Source organism: Aplidium turbinatum, chromosome 2 (genome assembly GCF_918807975.1).
Source record: "Aplidium turbinatum chromosome 2, kaAplTurb1.1, whole genome shotgun sequence".
In the NCBI taxonomy this organism is placed as follows: Eukaryota; Metazoa; Chordata; class Ascidiacea; order Aplousobranchia; family Polyclinidae; genus Aplidium; species Aplidium turbinatum.
This window is the reverse complement of record NC_137473.1, coordinates 54,896,713-54,915,907: the sequence shown is the minus strand read 5'-3', so window position 1 is coordinate 54,915,907 and position 19,195 is coordinate 54,896,713. Positions and strand designations below refer to the sequence as shown.

The following is a 19,195-nucleotide window of genomic DNA, read 5'->3' as shown; positions in this document are numbered from 1 at the left end:
TAACTGATGAGGTTTTCATCCAAAGAAAGTTACAAACAGAAGGTTTAAACCCAACTACACCACGGCAGTAGAAACAGAATAAATCCTGTCAGCAATTATTATGATAACTTGTACTATCATATTCAACACCTTATTCTGAGATAGTGAAAGGTTGGGCTGTCTACGCGACTTCAGTCTGTAAGCAAAACGCATACAAAGATAACATGACGACGTAATCAAAATTGTTTGAACAGAAATGTTGCTCGTAACTTTGACGTTGGCAGCAATGGCATTACAGCGCTTCACGCGAATCAAAAGTTGGAAAACTAAAACGAATGTACTGATGCAGAATTAATGGTTTTAGAGGCTATCAGACTCCTTCTCTAGGAATCACCATGTAGGCCTAGTATAATTATATAAAACCATGAAACGATCGGAACGGCTTGTCAATTCTAATCATAGAATAAACAGCCCAAAATGTAGATACTAAACATGTTAAGCAAATGTTTCAAAAACTAAACTGTCTTCATCTTCAGTGCTAATCAATGTAATAGGCTAATAGATAGTTTACCTTCAGTTGCCTGAGCTACGGCTGTGTGGCACACAATGAAGAAGAAGACTTCCAGCAGCCTGGGCTACACACGATGAAGAAAATGACCTTCAGCAGCCTACTTCATCACGCTGAAGATCAACACAGTAAAGTTTTCGAAACGTTTTCTGAACATGAATGTAGCATCTACATTCTGGATTCTTTATTTTTTGATTAAATATCAAACAAGTTTGCGAGACTGCGCCTTAAGAGTAGTTTATAAATTTGAAGCACCAAATTAACTACCAATTGATTGCATAGCTTTATTTTTATTAGAAAGTAAAGTATTTTATTTTCATAAAACAATTCTAACCAGTAACCACTTGAAAGTGTAAGATGAAAAGCCACACTGTTGGGATCCTAACTACTTAAATTCGCCCCCTGCCCACTTTGTCAAAAGTAGGCTATGTTTGGCATCCAACAGTAGGGCCCATTTTACCTACAGGCCTACTTGCCCGTTTGGTACAAGCTTTTCACTACGTCACTTCCTACTACGTCATGGCGACAGCCAATCAACGTCATGCATTGATGAAGTTATAAATATTCAAGCAATGAAAACGTAAATCAACTGATTTTCTCGTCAAGATTATTTATGTTTTGATGCATTTCCTTCACAGCTTTGACTAAACGAATAATTCCATGGCGTCCTGGATCATGTGGGTCATATGGTCTGCGCTGCCATACCACACTCGACCAAGATGATGATTCGGACCTACAGACAAAATAACATGAAAATTTATTCTCAAAATGACCATTTGGACGAAAGTATTACAACTTACCAACACGTTAATGAACGGGAAAAGGTGGCAAAACCTTGAAAGGTTTAAAACGTGCCTGAATAGTAGGCCTAAATCATATAGTACTGTAGGCTATATGTCTGTAGTAGGCACGGCCACTAAACTCAAAAAACAAACAGCAAAAAGTAAAACAAACTTTAGGCAGGAATGTTAACCGAAAGTGATCACAGTTTCGGCTATCTCTGTGGGATAATCAGCACCACTGTCTTTATTAAAGGGTTTGAACAGATGATGGGGAACAGCGCAGTGAACATTAGCGGTTGAAAGCCTCCATCAAATGTACGCAACAGTAGGCTATTGTAGCCAGTAGAGTTGACAGGATATCCAGGGGGAGTCTACGTTTGGACCCAGGCCCGGGGTAATTTAATGGCCCTGGAACCTTTTCAATGGACTCGGAAACACAAAGGTACCAGCGCATATTTTTTGAATGTGGTACGTTTTTCTTAGAAGTTTCTTGATTTAGAGCCAGAGGATCTCATTAGTACCGGCCCCAAAAAACATCCTCTCAACGGCCATGACTGCAGCTATGTGACGATTGAGCTAACATTAAAAAATTGAAATTCTATTTAAATCAGAACCTTCTGAAGATCCCAATTAGGGTGAAATAGGCTTTTCGAGATCAGTAACCTTATTTAATATAGCCTACCTTCATTTATTTATTGGTTTAGGATTGAAAACTATTTAGAATCTAAATAAACACTACAGAGAACAAGACCAATGTTCTTCTTGTGTAAAAATCCACATGAAAACAAGATTAACTAAGGAAACACATTAAACAAACTAACACAAGCAGCTAGTATTTACTTGAGAAAGTGCGTCGCTTGGCAACACAGTTCCATCTCTGTGCTCGATAAAATGTCAAGACGATCATGACGTAACCAATCACACGCGTCATAGCGCTTGCTCCAATACGTCATCACTTCAACTTGAGTAAATACATTTCGATGCTGCAAAAAACAAATTTTCAGTAAATTAGTAAACAAAACTTGGTCTAAGACATCTGTCGTAGCTCATAGCTAAAATTACTCTTCATTTGGCAAAGCCAAGCATTTTACACTACAGCAAAGAATTACCAAAGAAGTATAGGATAACGAGATGTTAGACATCATCATCAACCAATTTTGATTATATAGGCCATGAATTAATCCTCATGTCGAGGATGTGGCCTGTCTGTGGACAGCGAGGTCTTCCTCTCCACACCTCGTGGTCTGTAGGGTTGGCAGAGTCCATGTTCTGGGCTAAAAGATCACGCTTTACAAGTTCTTCCCAAGAAAGTTTCGATCTAAAGTTTATGCTACAAGTGCATAATTAACATAGATACACAAGTGAGCACACTGCCGATATAAACATATGTTTTGAAATATACTTAAATGGCAAAGACCCTATAAAGTTATAGAGTTGTAGTTAGTGATGCATGACACATGACTGTTATGTTATTGTTCGTATAGTTTTTGTAACGGTCAAAATCAAAAACAAGCGCACGGTCCTATTGATAGCCTGAAAATTCCGTATCATCATTATTTTGTTTTTTTGTTATTAACATGACCGGAACGAAAAAATTACGAATTGCACTAAGCTGTAGCAATTAAAAAAAACGCATTTCATCAAATTCCGCTTCTACGAAGACTGCATCTGTATGAAGTGCAAGCAGCGCATTCCAGATTTCCAATTCCAATCAATGTATGTGTTTAACATACAATAACAGCATGCACTGACATAACTTACAAATCTATCTCTCAAAAGTTGTATCACGCTGCGCATGACTTCATTTTGCGTTGTAGGATATGCGATATAGACGTCATTGATCATGACGTCACGGCTGCTATTGCGTAACAAGTCATTGATAGCTCTTGCAATATCGATTGGTTGAAACGCAGTGATATCATCGCACATTTGACGCCGGTATTGCGGCAGGTATTTGTCGGTAATGCACCTGTGGAAATACACAAACCAATTGAGACCACGACACCAGCTCCAGGTGATGTAGGAGGAATGTCTCATTGACATCATCTTGATAACCAAAACTCTCCAATCTATTATATGTTGTCTTGGCTACACACAGTTGCTGTTTTGTAGAATGGATCGCAATCCATCAATGGTTGAGTTGAGGGCAAGTTGTTGAAAACCTTCCATAGCCTAAATCGTGCATAAAGCCTGGAGCTGATAAAGCTTGCAACCCCAGAACGTCTCCATAGGCAACTACAGAAGTAAGCAAGTAGCTTCACTGTAGTTGCTCCGATGGAGGAATTAACCGCTGAATGAAGTCTTACCCCACACTTAAGCAACCGTGTGATCTTTGAATGACACTAACTCAAAGTGCTGCGCCCTGCAAAATTTTAAACTGATTATCCTGTTTCGGTCGCAAGCACATCATGTCGAGTTTTATCGCTTCTACCTTTTTTAGACCTCTGGTATGGTTAGCATGTTTCGTTTGTGTGGTATGTGATGGTTAGAAATAAAAACAAACGGAACTAAACTTACTGTTTGATCCAATCAACTTCGTCATATCTCCAATGCACAGCCACATATGGGCGGCCACCCATGGCGGACGATGCAAAGTCTGCAGCCAGTTGTGACACATGAATGGGGGCGCGAGTGTGGCGAACAATTTCTCTGTACAGGTTGATGCTTGAGGTTGTGTTGAGATCTAAGGAAGCGATTGTGGCGGCAATAAATGTAAAATTGGAGAAAACACATGGTGACACAGGGGCTCCGAAAGAGAGAGAGAGTGAGAGAGGGGGTGTGGGGCAACATTCCCTCCTAGCATTACATCGTAAAGAACGAGTAGTTTTTTGTTTTTTAAATTTTGAGGCAGGCCATTTCTACTAATAAATTGTTTTGGGCCCATTTTTCGTATTGTTTCACGACTAGTCATAATTTTTTTCGGAGGCCCTGGTGGACATCAACTCTACAAGTTTTGGCCTCAAACTGTTGTTTGCTCCGTGTTTGTTTGGTAGGCAATGAACTGATGAGACAGAGCGCGAGAAAAATGTAACAAGAAAAGCAACTTTATTCACCAATTACATTTCCTGGCGGCAAAATCCGTCATGTTTGATTCAACGCTGCAGACGTTGAATCAATGTAAAAATGAAAGATTTTGCTGTTTGGGATAACGCAATGATGTAAAAATGTTTTTATCGCAGCGATATATATAGTTCATATGCTTGAGGTGTTACTTTGTAATACAATAAAACAATTCCGTCTGATTAGCCATGAGCAGCGAAAAGCCATTGTATTATTTAATCAGCTGTTCCTAAGAAAGGAACAGAACACTTGTTCAATACGTCATAGCAACATATGAACACACACATAATGACTCGTGGTTTAACTAAATACAAAAACACACTTGCAAAGTCATAATATAGTATTGATCGCACATCGGTTGGTGATTTTGAAACGTGCTTGACGTATTTATAAGCAGCCGACTCTAGGCACATTGATATGGTAGCAGAACAAACTTCATATCTATTACAGAAAGACCCAAAATGTTTTCCATTAAAAAAAATAAGCTTGCTATATATACACTATTTGAAACTATCAATATTGCATTGGTTTGACCTTGAAATAGTTCATATTGAAGAATGACCTCATTCGATTTTCTTAGAAGAACAATGAAAGCAAATGGGAAGAGAGAACTAACGCTAGGTAAGGCATTTTATGTAGCAAGAGGAGATTTAAATGACTTACCAATCAGGGAGAGTGTATTCTTCATCGGATGGGGAAAGAAGAAGCGAATCGATAAATAAGGAAAAGGAAGTAGTGCACATGGCTCCTGAAAACATACATAGGAGGCATTCTAAAATGCATTTTTGTTTTGCAATTCAAAACGCACAATACGTTTGCGAAAATATTTATCCTCGAACTGAGAAAGCCTTTTTGGAAGCCAAATCCTGGTAGTTTTGCATACTTGTGAAGACTATACACCGCTGCTGCAAGCCGATTCATCTTAATACCTAATAAAGTTCCCACTTGTCATGGTGTAACTTTAAAACTAGGCTAACTTTCCTGTCAGAAGATGAATCTTTCTTCAGTCAACACCAAAAATTTATTGTAACTAATTACCTGAGCACCGTACAGTTTCTGGAGCGACAGATTGTCAGTTGGCAAAACCATTCCACCAAGTTTTGGATTAAACCGGATTGTGTGATGTAATGGGTATTCAATGACGTCAGAAAGCCAAGGCTTCTATGAAAACACAATGAAATTTTTAAGTTTAAGAATGATATGTAGACGATTCTTCAATTGAAGGCGCATTGAATATAATTGTTACTTTCTTTAAAAATGACTCATAAACATCATTTTTTATCTTCTCTTGAAATAAGATTAAAGTGCACTGATGCATTCTTACGTCTGGAATCGAATCAGGATTTTTGGGATCACATTCTGAAATCAAGTTTTACATTGAAGTAGACTACCTTGCCGTAAATCCGTAAATATTTGCATATGTTATTGCAAAACAAGCTAAACAATTGTTATTTGTTCAAATAAAAAATATGTAAATGTCACAAACCCATCAAACCTCTAGGACTGCTTTGGCGTCATGTTGCTGGAAAATTTTGATTTTGAACATTTTCTCTAGTTTGAGGTAATCTGAGAGCGCCATCTTGCGGACACGAAACACCACATCTATTTTTCCACCGCATTCTCGTTGGAAGTCGTCAAGGGTCATAACTGGAACCAAACGGCGGAGGGAGGACAAGTCAATGCGATGACCGGGAGACACAGTTAGCATTCTGTAAAATGTTTTGTCATTTCATTCTAAATTTGTTTGTGTGGGCTAACAGCATGTGGCCTAAGTATTTCACCTAGCACCTGCATGGAAATGTTTCAATAAAAAAATGCTATAAAATTTTAGTCAGTTTGAAAGTCATGTAGCCTAAGCCTCAAATGCAAAAAAAAATTGCTGGTTATTAAAATTTAGTACAGTACTCTCTGAAGCCCACCCTATGATGGGAAGATTTTGGGCTGATTAAGCGGATTGGCCTATGAAGCGGTGAACGGATTTTTGCCACTCTTATTTGCATAATTGACTATGGCCGACAAAAATTGCGTTTTCTGCGAGTTGTGTGAGCAACAAGTCGTGTTTTGTACAACCCAACAATCACAGAACATTAAAGAACTAAGTTAGCAGCGTAATAAAGCATGAAAGTGTCGAAAGCAAGATAACAAATAGTTGATTGTGATGCCTTTTTACACAATTTCAAGCAAATATAATCGAAAATCAGGCTTATCAAGCGAGTTTTTGGACTTACTATGCGGGAATTTTTATTACAGGAACGAATAGGAGTAATTCTGGACCGGACCAAAATGGGCTTAATAAGCGGGTGGGCCTACTAACCATGGGCTTAATATGCAGGGACTACATCTTAACTGTTACAGTGTTAGAACACAAATTACATCGACTACTTGGCCTTCAGTGTATAGGCTGCAAGGAGCACGATTTTTATAAAAATTTGAGTTTGACCTACTTTTCTAAGCGGACAAATTCAATTCAATTCTTTGTCGCAAACCAACAGCAATGATAAAGTTACAGGTAGTAAACGGGAACAAAACGTAGCCAAGAAGCATTTTCAAATTGTTGAGAAAAGATGGTATGCATATTGTTATTTATATAGCAACAAACAATGTTAGATTACATAAATATTTCTACAATCACTTCTTCCAGCCTTTTTAATTTCTTTTCCCAATTACATTCTTACAGATCTTATCTTCGACTGAAATTTGAACAGATCTTACTTGTTGTAAATGTGTTTTTCAAATCTTGGAATCACAATGGTTCGATTCAGCCGAATAGCAAGAAAGATGGATTCTCTCAACCCTTGGAGTTGATTGTTTGGTCCATTTATTAAAACTGGAAGTATAAACTTATTTGTGTTAAGATTGATCAAAGGTTTTTGTTCTTCTCCAATTCGCTCATTTTCTTTGTACTCAATCGGACATGCTTTCGCATTTGTCACGTCATAATGTTGATTCACATTTCCTTTCAAGACCGTTTGTTGCAACAAGAATGGGAAAACAAAAAAAGTATTGATAACGACAATAGCAGTAAACACAAACACTTTTCTATAGTATGACATTATAATTTCCTATAAGTTCAAATAAAATTAAACAATATCTAGTGAATTGCTGCATCAACGTCTTTATAGTGCAAGAAAACTAGTTGAATAGTAAACAATGACATGATTTGACCAAACATTTTTAATTTCTAATCGCTCAACCGAGGTGGCCAAGCTCCCTACATTAGTAAAGTATTGCGCAATAATCTCGATCAAAGATATTCTACATAAATCATCATAAATACATGTTTCTTACATGAAGAAATACAAACAAGAGGACACTAAAAGAGCTTTATACAAATGCTTATTTTGCATAGCTGGTCAACCAAATCTCCTTTTTAACTCCCTATATTTCAATTTGTCGCTAGTTTGTCGTATAAACCTAGTGTTAGCAGCAATGAGCTAACGGCAGGCACACCTTAGTTTGAAATTCTTCTAAGATTCCTTTCTTAGTTTGACCGATAAATATTTCCATGACTTTGCGGCAGCTTAGTATAAACATAAACAAGTTACGTTTACACGACCACTTAAGCTGCTTAACTCAATTTGTGGACATTTAGCTGTCAAGTTGCATTGTAGCTAGCAAGCATCAGCTATAGGCTAAACCGTACAGTGTCTGCACTGTTGTCGATCAAAAACTAAACTTTTGATTTTTTACTTTTATCTAGCTTGTTTTACCAGCGTGCTGCCAGTTCAGACTCATGCCCCTGTGACGTCAGACGCAATTATAACTAACTTAGCGACATCAGGTATTCCCTTCATTCAACAATCAACAACATGGTAGATGAAAGCAGTTTAGTTTGGAACCATTTGTTGAGCATTGTATATTGTCTTCATTTTAGGCTCTTTATTGTTTGGTCAAGCTACCAAGCCATGACTCAGGCAGCAAATAAACTTTGTACATTGATTCAATGTCTGCATACGTTGAATCAATGCAAAAGGTTAAATTACGGTATTGCTTTGTTTATTGACCACATTGCTTATTCTCATTTTCCGGCATTAGTTGACCACTTTACAAAGTGACCACTTGACTTGTCCTGATTTCGTTACGTAAGAACACAATCGGTACCGATTGTATCGCCTTAGGTATGACTTGACCTAGAATCGAACCAAGACCTTCCAAAACTAGAGCTAATAGCACTTGACACTTTGCAACTGACATAGTTTCTCGGCATACTGCGCTCAGTTATTTAAAACATCTTGAAGCCAGTTTGCAGTACTTGCTAATTGCAATGCTTGCTTCAACGACTTCCACGCTTCAACAAAAGAGAATTGCACAAAAATCCCGCACCGCAAGATGCACCACAGGGCAAATGTTTGTGATGGATTTTCGATCAGACTCCGACATTGGCGTGGGTTTTTCAAACACAATTGTTTTAACGCTGCACAACATTTTTAAAGTGATGTTTCTGTTATTGTCTTCTAGAAAAGTTTTCGCTAGCTCAGTGACTTTGTTCGTTACTGCTTCATGAGAATCCGAGTTTGATAACCGGTCAAGTTATAGCGAAGAATTTAAAAATTGTACCAAAGATATTTTTTCTAAAAAAAGGGAGAACGCGTCAAAAAAGTAAAGCACTTGTAAAAGTGATTGAAAATAAAAGCGGTTTAAATTCAAACCTTTCTGCCAAGTGTAAAATCTACTGGCTAATTTAATTACGTACTTTCTCTTTTTAAATTAACCTCAAACTATCTGATCTATAAAGCTCCTTGAAATCGATATACAAGAACACTTAAAACAGTAACGACGATGCAAATCCCAAAATAATAAAGTCTTCAACATTTTTCTCTGTGTTGGAATGTAGGCCATTACTAAGCTTGTGGTTGCTTTTTTACAATTAAGCAAAGAAAATCAAAAAATTCAAGAAGAAAAAATTGTTGTTGCGTTTATGATCTTGTTGATAATAAATCCGCGAACCTGGTGTTCTGCAACTAGCTGTGGCAACAAGCTGCTTCAATTAATCTGCTTATGAATGACCTGAGCCTGATTAATGGAGAGGCCAAAACAGATGGTTGGCTGTGGAGGTTAACCCAAGACTGAAGAATGTTTACAGCGACAAAGAATTAACTTCATTTTCTGATTTATCAACTGGATAAGTATGGATAGAAACGGGTTTAAAATTATATTATTTATATTCTCATGAATAAAATATAAATGTGCTCTTTTAGTAAAATTATGACGTAATAATCACACAAAAACTACATATTCAAACACAAATTCCTTAAGAAGATGATATTAAGTTTACGCGACAACAATAAAATGAATGGACATTGAAAAAACTATACTCAAACGAAAACAATGGACTCTGATTCTGACACCAGCTCAGATGACGTATCAACAACGTCACAGTTGACGTCATCAAGCCGGGGTACAAGGTAATATTTTCTAAGCTCAAATCTTTCTTAACCTTTTAAGCCGGGTAATGCAAAGCAAAGGTCGCGTTTCTTTATCGATTATTTTAATTGTTTTGTGGCTGAAAACTAAAAATGATGCCTTTGTAAGTATATAATGTTATTTCAATTAGAGTCAGTATTTCTTTGTTAAAATATGGACGCATTTCAAAATATTCAAACTATTTCTTTTTCAAAGTCGATCTTATATTTCTGTTATAATATGTTGTTATACATTGTTTGTATGTATGTTGTTCTTTGTTTCAATGATTACTTCATTGGTGTATTTCACCATCAGGCTGTCCTCTATTTATGTTGCTTGTTGCTGTGAGCGACCTGTCTTCATCTTTCTTCTTCTTCTTCAATTGCCTTGCCTGAACCAGGCATCGACGGCCTCAGATGAATAATTAGACCAAATGTTCCTATTATATGTTGCATGAATGATTGTTTCTGTCTTGTCGTTAAATTGTTCCAGATGTGTTTGTCTTTGTCTGCCAGGTGCCCGCTTTCCAAAAATTTTACCAGTTAAAGAGAGATGCTCCAGTTTTTGCTTTCTTACTACATGGCCGAGAAATTTATATTGTCTGGTTTTCATACTTTTTAACAGAGTTCTGGTTTGGTTCACTTGGTGTAGAATTTCTTTATTTGTTTTCTTTGCCAGCCATGAAATGCGTTGCATTCTACGGAAGCACCACATTTCAAAAGCATTAATCTTTTCTGCCATTTTTGTTGAAATATTCCAGGTTTCAGAGTTGTAATGAAAAACAGGATAAATATAGCATTTTAAAACTCTAGATCTTGTTTTGAAAGAGATATTTTTATTGCAAAGAATTGGTTTCATTTGTTGGAAGCTTGCTTTTGCTTGGGCTGTTCTTATGTTGAGCTCTGTTTCGTCTCTTGCATCCCAATTCACCATATTCATCTTTAGCATGGTTTAAGTTGGAGTGATTGGATTTAAGTTGGTTAAAACCTTAATAATAAATTCTGCTTTAGTTGCATGACAGTTTCCTTGTAAGTCGTGACTGATTCTTTATTACGAGATAAGTTTATTGTCAACTTAATGATGATGTAATATTTCAATTATGGATGTATATAAATTGTGTCGTTTTCACAACACACATCGTCTCTGACTGGAATGTGTTGCCCGCGGTGTGGTATTTTGCTAAGAATAAACTCTTTGTTTCCTCTGTGTGCGTTATTTTCATGTATTTTCGCCATTTCATGCAGTATCCATAATCTTCTGAGTTTGCGGCTCTTCAAGATCTAATAGCAATGTCTCCCAGCTGACTAGGCTAATACTCTGTAGAACAGAAATTTGCGGTTGAATGCAATATTTTTGTCCAGAAAAGATTTGACAAACCTACGCATTTAAACAAACAAATCCGGTGACACTTTCATCTTTCAATGCTATGTACGAGGAAAGTTATACAATAAATACTATTAGTGCCACAAAAAGTGCTCAATATCGAGCAAAAAAGCTAAGCAGAGCGAATTACATCAAAGCAATTACTATTCGTTGGTCTCAGTGCGAGGAAAGTTATATTTATATTTTTAATTGGCAGCTCTCTGCGTGCGCAACAACCTACATCTTCTTCTTCCAATACACAGCAAAATCGAAGCAGCAGATGGATGAAAGACTCCAGAAAACCAGGTACTCGTCGCAGAAATTCTAGAAGAAAGAATGTTCCATATTCTCCGAGTGACCAAACTATATCGTTAACTTCACAAGATGCAACAAGCCCAAGTATGTCAACGGGAGCAAGAAATAACATAACAACTGATACATCCAGCGAACTATCAACTTTCTCAAAAACTAACACGCTACGAGGTTATTCAGATGGAGAATTGCTGTCGTCGAAGCGCAAAACTGATTCCGAAAACACATTTGAAAGCACAGAAAGATTCCGCAACCAAAGAGAAAATACTCCTACCAGCCTCAGAACCAGAACGTCTTTACCGACAACGCTTAGTGCATCCACTAAAACACAATCCAATTTTCAAACATCTCTCAGCACATCGGAGGAAACTGTAGGCAAGACACCAACATTCAGTGCTACAGGAGAAACAGACAGTGGTGACACAAACAGCAAATACCAAAGAAATAGTTCCAAGCAATTCACAAGTGGAAGCCAGAGTATCTCTGTGGCAACTTCCACTGGGGACAAATGGCAGAAGAGTTTGGAAGTTTCGTCTAACCTCAGTGACACAATAGAGCCACGCCACAGTATATCGCGACAAAACAATCGAAGTGCATCATCACGAATAAACAATAGCCAACAATCACAAGCATCTAGCGGCTCGCGGACTAACCAGCAAAGCAAAGAGACTGGTCGTGGTACTTCAGCGAACAGTCAATCGCGAACTAGAAACTCTGGAATCATGGAAGGCATAGTACATCCACGGAAAGGAATCTTACACAAGAAAGGCAGACCCTCCGCGGAAAGAAATTACATGCAACCATATATTAGGGGGATTCCCCCGTCGGAAAGCGACAGGGAGCAGTCATATCGTCTTACAGATGGAAAGCCACGCTTCCAAGGGGAATTACCTCAAAGAATATCAGCTGGAAGGGAACGAAGAAAAATTTTAAATCAAATTGTCCCAGACGACAATCTCGCTTATGAGAATAAACAAATACGAGATTTAAACATCCACAAAGCGCGCAAAAGTAGTCAGCAAAAACTGGCTGAAAACTTGGAACGAACAAACCCCCCCCAAGTATCAGCACAAGTAAACCACTGTTTTTTTCCAGAGGAATCTCTGAATTGTGACGAACCTTGTGGATACGGAGGTTGCGACCCCTGTGGCGAAGATGGATACTCTGATTGTGACGCAAGAGACAAAGCAGACGTGCGGTTCATGAGAGCAAAGATGATCAAGCTAGAAGACACGCTGGAACTTATGTACAAAAAGTTTAAACTGCATGAAGACAACATTGATGAAATGCAGGTTGGATTAAAGTTTTGAAAATGCAATTCAGTCGGCGACTGGTCACAGTAAAAACTTTGGCACATTTTCAAATTTTCGTTTGCAGTTTAAATATTTTTTTTAAAAAACTGCAATTCATCATTGTTTGCTACTTGACATAAGGGGTTATATGCCATAACATGGTAAAGCCAGGTTCAATACAATTGAAACGATATTCTGGTTGTTAGCAATAGTCTGCGATACGCCACAAGCTCAACCGTATTGTCAGGTACCCATACATTATGTCACAATCAGCCAGGGGTTTGATTTTGGTTTGGTCGACTGAATAAAAAGAACTGAAAAAAACAAACAAACTCAACTTCTTTGCAAAGTAATTTTAATGTCCAAAAGGATGGATGTTGACAGTAAACATAAACTAATATAGTTTGACAAGTGACAAGTAAATAAAAAATTTCAGTAACCTCTCTAAAGAAAGAAAAAAATAATCAAAAGTATGCAATTTTTACTTTGTGTGGAGCTACATGTACTTGAGAGGTTAACTGTTATTTTTTTATTCACTTGTTGATTTATGCATATCAGTTTGTATCCTCTGTAGATCTTTGTCTTGTATCATGGGCCAGTCCTATAAACGTTGCAGGTACACCCCTTCATTTTCTTTGTATTTGAATATAGTTTGACTCGTCGTTATGGCCAATTGTTAAACCAGACATTATTTGTTTCAGGAGCGGCTATACTTGTACGAGTATGGCACCCCAGGAACGTTTCTAGCTGTGGTACGATTCTATTTCGCTATCTTGACTTGCACAGTTGTTCCTTTGCTGATTGTGGAAGCTTTTTATCGTCTCGTGTTCGGCTTCAAATAAAGCGAGAGATATTACGTCATGCTGACTATGACGGGTTGCTGTTGTTTCAATGGAGCATTGTTACGCAAAAATGGAGTGGTAGGCAAGAAGAAAATATTTTTGTGACGAAATAATACGTGTCAGCATGGCCACCTAAAGATATGGCCTGATTTGTCACATTTTGCAGAAATTTCCAGGTTTATCTAAATTTGGGCGAACGTTTAAACAAATTTTTTTTTAAATTAGATTTTTACGTTTTCTTTATTCTTTTCCCCAGATGACACAATAGGTTTTAACATCCTCACATGTTGAAAAACAAAGAAAATTTGATTTTGTAAATTTTAGTCAGACTGTTAATTTTCAATAACAGTCTGATTTTGCGTTTTTCTGCTTACTTTTTCTCATTTGCTACTGCTTCCCCAAGGCAACAAAAAAGTTTTTTGTCATTAAGAAACCGCAAAAAGTAAAAACATCTCAAAAAATGTCAGTCAAGCACTAGCAGTAGCTGTAATCAAAATCTGCAAAATGTGACAAATCAGGCCGCATCTCCAGGTGGCCATGGTGTCAGACATTTAAAACCCGACAATACAGAAAAGAACGTATAAGCTTACGTGGCTAAACAGTTCCAGATTCCCATTCCATGTATTGGGTATTCCAAAAGTCGTCGATGAATTCGAACTCATTGCTTGTTTACAAACAGAAATTCTTTGTCATCATGACATTCAAAAGCAAATAATAATAAAGTTTAGTTTTTCAAGTAGGGCAAGCAATTCTTTGAAGAATTAATGGTTTAGCTTCGTTCGTGTCTACTTTATTGGTGCTAATTGTTTATAGTAAAGATTGCCAACAACGAGGAAAAGTTTCGTATTTTAAACCAAAATCAAACTCACGTGCTCGCTTGTATGACCAGTGCACGAAACTTGTTGTTCTGAAAACTTTTCATTGAAGCAGATATATTGCATCCCCCGGTGACAAAACTCTGCTGAAATTCTTTGTAAAATAAATATGTTAGATGAGAAAAACACCCAGCTTTTGAATTTCTATAAACATAATCAATTTTTTATTCACATTTTGTTTTTATACTTACTTAACTTTTTAACACTATAATTAATTAAATCTAGCAAACTTTTCAATCTATTTAACAAACTTTATTTTTCATTAATATTCTTAATCTACAAAGTTCTTTAGTTTTTAATTCTCAGTTTAATATTTTACAGCTTATCTTACTTTCAGTACAATGTTTACTTTTAACCTATATTTACTTATGTGTAGTGCAGTATTTCACTTGATCTAACATACTTTCCTTATTTTTCAGTAGACCTACATATATTACTTTTTAATACTTACACGACGTGCTATCACTTACCTTATTTGATATTACTTGCATTTTATTTCTAAATTCAAACTTTCACTTCTTGATGGGCAGACGTTATGTTTGTGGATAAAGTTTGTTGATTTTATGAGTAAAACTTTTTCTCTGAAGGTTTTATCGCTTAGAGATACGCAGCATCGATGAAACACGGTATTTTTAACTGCGCAGTATGTTACTGCGCCTATTGAATCAAAAGATTAACATGAAAACTAAAATTGCACTAGTCGATGCACAACTACATTAAGTAACGTTTACTAAACGTAGTTTACTTCAACCAGCTTTAGCTTCCTCTTTACCTTGTGATTTAGTTGTTTATTTACTTTCTAAGAGAATGTCTTACTTCTTGCTGTGGTAGGTTTTCTTCTCTCAAACACAATTAATCAGCGTTTTCAGTGCAGCACAGACATAGCCTACAGAGCTGTATCATTTGCCGATATAGACTTAAAAACATTTCAGTCCACGCGTTAGTACAAACTAGCAAATTATTTAACTAAAATTAGTTAATAAAAATAAGAAACTGCCTTTTTCATTTGCTACCTCACGAAGTTGACGAACCGTTTGGGTGAATAAGTTCGAAATAAAAACTTTTCCGCGATTCGAATGTAAACAGAACAGAAAAAAAATGATATAAATAACAACAAATAATAACAAAAATAATATTAGAAAATGATCAACAAAAACGGGGTAAAATAAAACAGAAAATAATAGAGCGTTGGAGCAGTGCCTGAAGTTTAGTTGAAAAAAGATAGAAAAAGTGATTCAACTTGCGATGCGATTATGACATAATTTACATTTATTATTTATTATGACATCAATAACATTGATAGTGATTCGAAAACAATGACAATGAAAGTCAACAACAATAAACTCACCGAAGAAACTGCTCCGTGATTGGTGACGTTTTGTGATACTGTCTGTTGAAAGTTTTGTAGAACATAATCATTAATGCAGTTTTGGTAGAGAGGTGACTTTGCTTGAATTAAACAAATTTATCTAATCACGTCCTTGGACTGTTTGTGACATGTTAATACTTTTAAGCCAAAACCGTCTACGTTTCTCGAAACCCCCGATAGGTTACAGCCAAGAATATTTTTTTGTTTTGATGATCGGAAATAAAACATGAAACTGAATCCGTTATTGAACACAAACCGAACATAATTCATAATATTATTAATGGGATGGCGCAACGGATAAGGCGTCGGCTTTCCAATTATGCAAACCTGGTTCGACTCTCGGCTTCAGCTGGTTGTTGAAAAACACCGTTCACCTCTACCCAGGGTGCAGTAAATTGGGTGGGCATAATTGCTGTGGAAAAGGCGGCCGAGAGAAAGGAACTGGTCACCCTACTCTCCTTAGTGCCGAAGGCTTAGTACAATGAAAACCTTATCTTCTCATTCCCCAAAGTTCAGTATCTGAGTATGGGACCTTTACCTTTACTATTAATACTACAAAAAGTGCTCAATGCCAAGCAAAAAGGCCAAGCAGAGTACATTTATATTTGAATACATTTATATTTATATTTGAATGCAGAATTACATTTATATTTGAATTTGGATTCTATTTGAATATGAACCTTCTGATGATCCCCCTTTTAGGGTGACACAGCCTGCAGAGGTTTTAGAGAGTAATAACTAGATTTCATGTAATTCCTACTTTATTCGTCAACTCTTGACCATGCTGTATCGAAAACCCCATTTGCGCTCGTTCAAGTTCATTTGTGACCACATCGTTGGATGTTCCTGAGCCTGCAAAGTGACGTAACAATTGGAATTTGTTAGCTTACATAATTTTATAAATAAGCATTTTGATCTGTTGGAAATTGGTTTATCGTTGGATAATAGAATTTCTGTATTTTCCATGAATTTGGTAAATTTTGACAATCATTTTTGACATGTGGTATTTGGAAGGTGTAGTTAATATACTACTGAAAAGTAATTGATTCTTACTAAATAAACACTGTCAAAAAATTATTATTATAAGTGGTTGTGTTTCCATGTGTTTAGTTGGTTTGGTAGTGGTTGTATGTACGGTGCACGGTCGATTGGTCGACAAGACAGTTGGTCGACAGGACGTTAGGTCGACAGAACGATTCATTTTAGGGTTAGGGTTAGGGTTAGAGTTAGAGTTAGGTTAACTAACCCTAACCCTAAAATGAATCGTTCTGTCGACCTAACGTCCTGTCGACCAACTGTCTTGTCGACCAATTGTCTGTCGACCAATTGTCCTGTCGACCAACTGACCGGGTACCGTATGTACAGTGTGTCCATGTTGTGTGTTGTTGTGTACATGTGTTATTTGTGTGCATGTTGTGTGAAATGTGTGTACATGTTGTGTGCTGGTTTGTTGCGTGTACAAGGTGGTTGTGTTTACACCCAAAGCGATGGATGAAATTGACAGTCAGTATTACTTTAAAAAACAGCTTTTGCGGTAGGCTACACCTCAACACAATCGAACACTCGTAGCCTACAGTAGAATCAACTATCTAACCTTCCAAAGCAAACTCGATATTCCTGCTCAAATCGTCCGCGATGCTTTCCAAGCTGTTAAAATCCTCAACTGGTAACACACGATTACTGGAGCTGGTATTTCCAGTCGCTATGATCTGCAAAAGGATTAATTAATTCGCTTCAACCGAATGCAAGCCAGGTTTTCACACTTCAAAGCAGTCCAAGCAGTCGGTGACCCTTCCCAAATCTTTTTTCTAATTATAGCCTATCGTTTCTGTCTGGAACTGGAACACTTTTGCTGTTTACGTTTGGTCGCTTCTACTTTTGCTTGACTTCTGCTAAGCAAACTATGCAAGCATAACTTTTGTTCTTGGTGATCTCTTGGGCTAACACTTGACAGGTCGTTCATATACCGTTACCGTTTAGTCACTAAGCAAAAAAGCTGACCTCGCGTCGCCTTGCTGAAACACCTGGCAGGCACAATTTGTGGTGCAGGTACTGCAACCCTGGCTTTGGTTCACTCCACCGTTGAATCCTGCACCCCTGCCTGGTGCTACAGCGCCCACACCAGTCTCATCGACAGGCCAATCAACGACGCATTGCGGACCGTACTGCGACTGGATGACTGGATGCCCGCGCCCAACTCCAACAGAGTGCTTACCAATCTTTGCAGGAATCTAACCTACCGAGTTTCGCCGAAAAGGAACTATTAGACAGTTATGCACCTTGATCCCAACCATTTGCCTCACGTAAAACTCAGCGTCCCACGTCAGAAATGTTGCCGGCGATTAAAGTCAAGACAACTCTTTTTACCAGCTGCCATTGAATTATTACAACCATTCAGTGATCACACCACCAGCGCAGCACATTACATGGAAGACACTTGAAATGCAGCGCGGTGTGCCATCGATACATAACTCCGCAGTTTTATACCTCATCCGGTGGTGCACATCCCTGGTAAGGACTTGCCCCGGTCAACTTGGGCCTAGCTCAATTGAATTCGAACAGGAGTTGGCAGCTTCCATTCCAATAGGTACAGATGGAGATTGGCTCCCTCATTGGCCTGCGAGTGCGACGCGGAGGAACAAATTGCTGACCATGTCGTTCTTAAATGTTCCATTTATAAGGAGCCAAATGAAATGCATGGTATAGCAGAACTGAACGAAGCTACACTTACCTGGATTTCCATCACCTGGCCTGAAATTTGAACAATCCTGTCTCAGAAGATAGAAAAAGAAGAAATGAAACTAAACAGTACCAATCTTGTGGCCTTTTTAGGGACAACCAATTGGAATATTGCTACGCAAGCTTTATAGCTCCGTGGTCATACTCAGTGTGCCTACTGCGCTGATGAGGCTTTAAGGCCGAAACACTGTGCTGTCACTATCTACAGTTAAATAATATATGATACAGCTTCGGTAGAGAGTTTGTCTTGTTGAACCATAGGCACCATATCATGTGATCTGTTTAACACCTTTTGATGCAGTTAACTTTGATTCTCGTGGAGCCTATCGTTGAGTTTGAGCAAGTCAGAAGTACTGTGCAGTTTTTGTCTTTTCCTGTTTATAGATTTAGTTAACCATTGTATTTTATTCAGATGTAGTTAAGTTGTATGTATGTTATTCCTGAAGAGGACATCTTGTGATGTCGAAAACGTTCGATATTTAATTGTTGCGTAGTTTTGTGTTTTTTGTAAATACAATAATCTTTAAATATGCTAAACTTGATAACGTTGCTCGGCTTCGTATGCCTATGGTTCAATAAATAATATATACATAATAATTTAAAAAATAATAT

General features: G+C 37.4%; 3 protein-coding genes across 4 annotated transcripts in view; 1 reads left to right on the top strand and 2 right to left on the bottom strand.

Annotated features, from left to right (window-relative positions):
* Window positions 1-830: 830 nt before the first annotated feature.
* On the bottom strand, window positions 831-7,442 carry LOC145764439 (uncharacterized). The gene is made up of 8 exons (XM_082576053.1): window positions 7,102-7,442; window positions 5,885-6,098; window positions 5,428-5,550; window positions 5,053-5,137; window positions 3,847-4,012; window positions 3,091-3,298; window positions 2,170-2,312; window positions 831-1,280 (listed from the first exon to the last, which is right to left on the bottom strand). The coding sequence occupies exons 1-8, from the start codon at window positions 7,440-7,442 to the stop codon at window positions 1,133-1,135; spliced, it is 1,428 nt and encodes a 475-aa protein (XP_082432179.1). The 3' UTR covers window positions 831-1,132.
* The window catches only part of LOC145764438 (integrin alpha-X-like), a 25,412-nt gene continuing 13,318 nt past the window's right edge, over window positions 7,102-19,195 (bottom strand). The window contains exons 9-14 of the mRNA XM_082576052.1: window positions 17,439-17,553; window positions 16,605-16,696; window positions 15,824-15,865; window positions 14,470-14,569; window positions 14,191-14,264; window positions 7,102-7,216 (exon numbers count right to left, since the gene is read on the bottom strand). Of these exons, the coding sequence (XP_082432178.1) occupies window positions 14,519-14,569; window positions 15,824-15,865; window positions 16,605-16,696; window positions 17,439-17,553 (300 nt within the window). The 3' untranslated portion in view covers window positions 7,102-7,216; window positions 14,191-14,264; window positions 14,470-14,518. The remainder of the gene's footprint in view (window positions 7,217-14,190; window positions 14,265-14,469; window positions 14,570-15,823; window positions 15,866-16,604; window positions 16,697-17,438; window positions 17,554-19,195) is intronic.
* On the top strand, window positions 9,664-13,619 carry LOC145765368 (uncharacterized). Of its 2 annotated transcripts, XM_082577178.1 has the most exons (4): window positions 9,664-9,794; window positions 11,372-11,460; window positions 12,562-12,758; window positions 13,460-13,619. In XM_082577178.1, exons 1-4 carry the CDS (start codon window positions 9,718-9,720, stop codon window positions 13,598-13,600), a joined length of 504 nt encoding a protein of 167 aa, XP_082433304.1. In that variant the 5' UTR covers window positions 9,664-9,717; the 3' UTR covers window positions 13,601-13,619. The 2 variants fall into 2 exon arrangements, with proteins under 2 accessions (XP_082433304.1, XP_082433303.1); XM_082577177.1 differs by lacking the exons at window positions 9,664-9,794; window positions 11,372-11,460 and having other exon boundaries at window positions 11,467-12,758.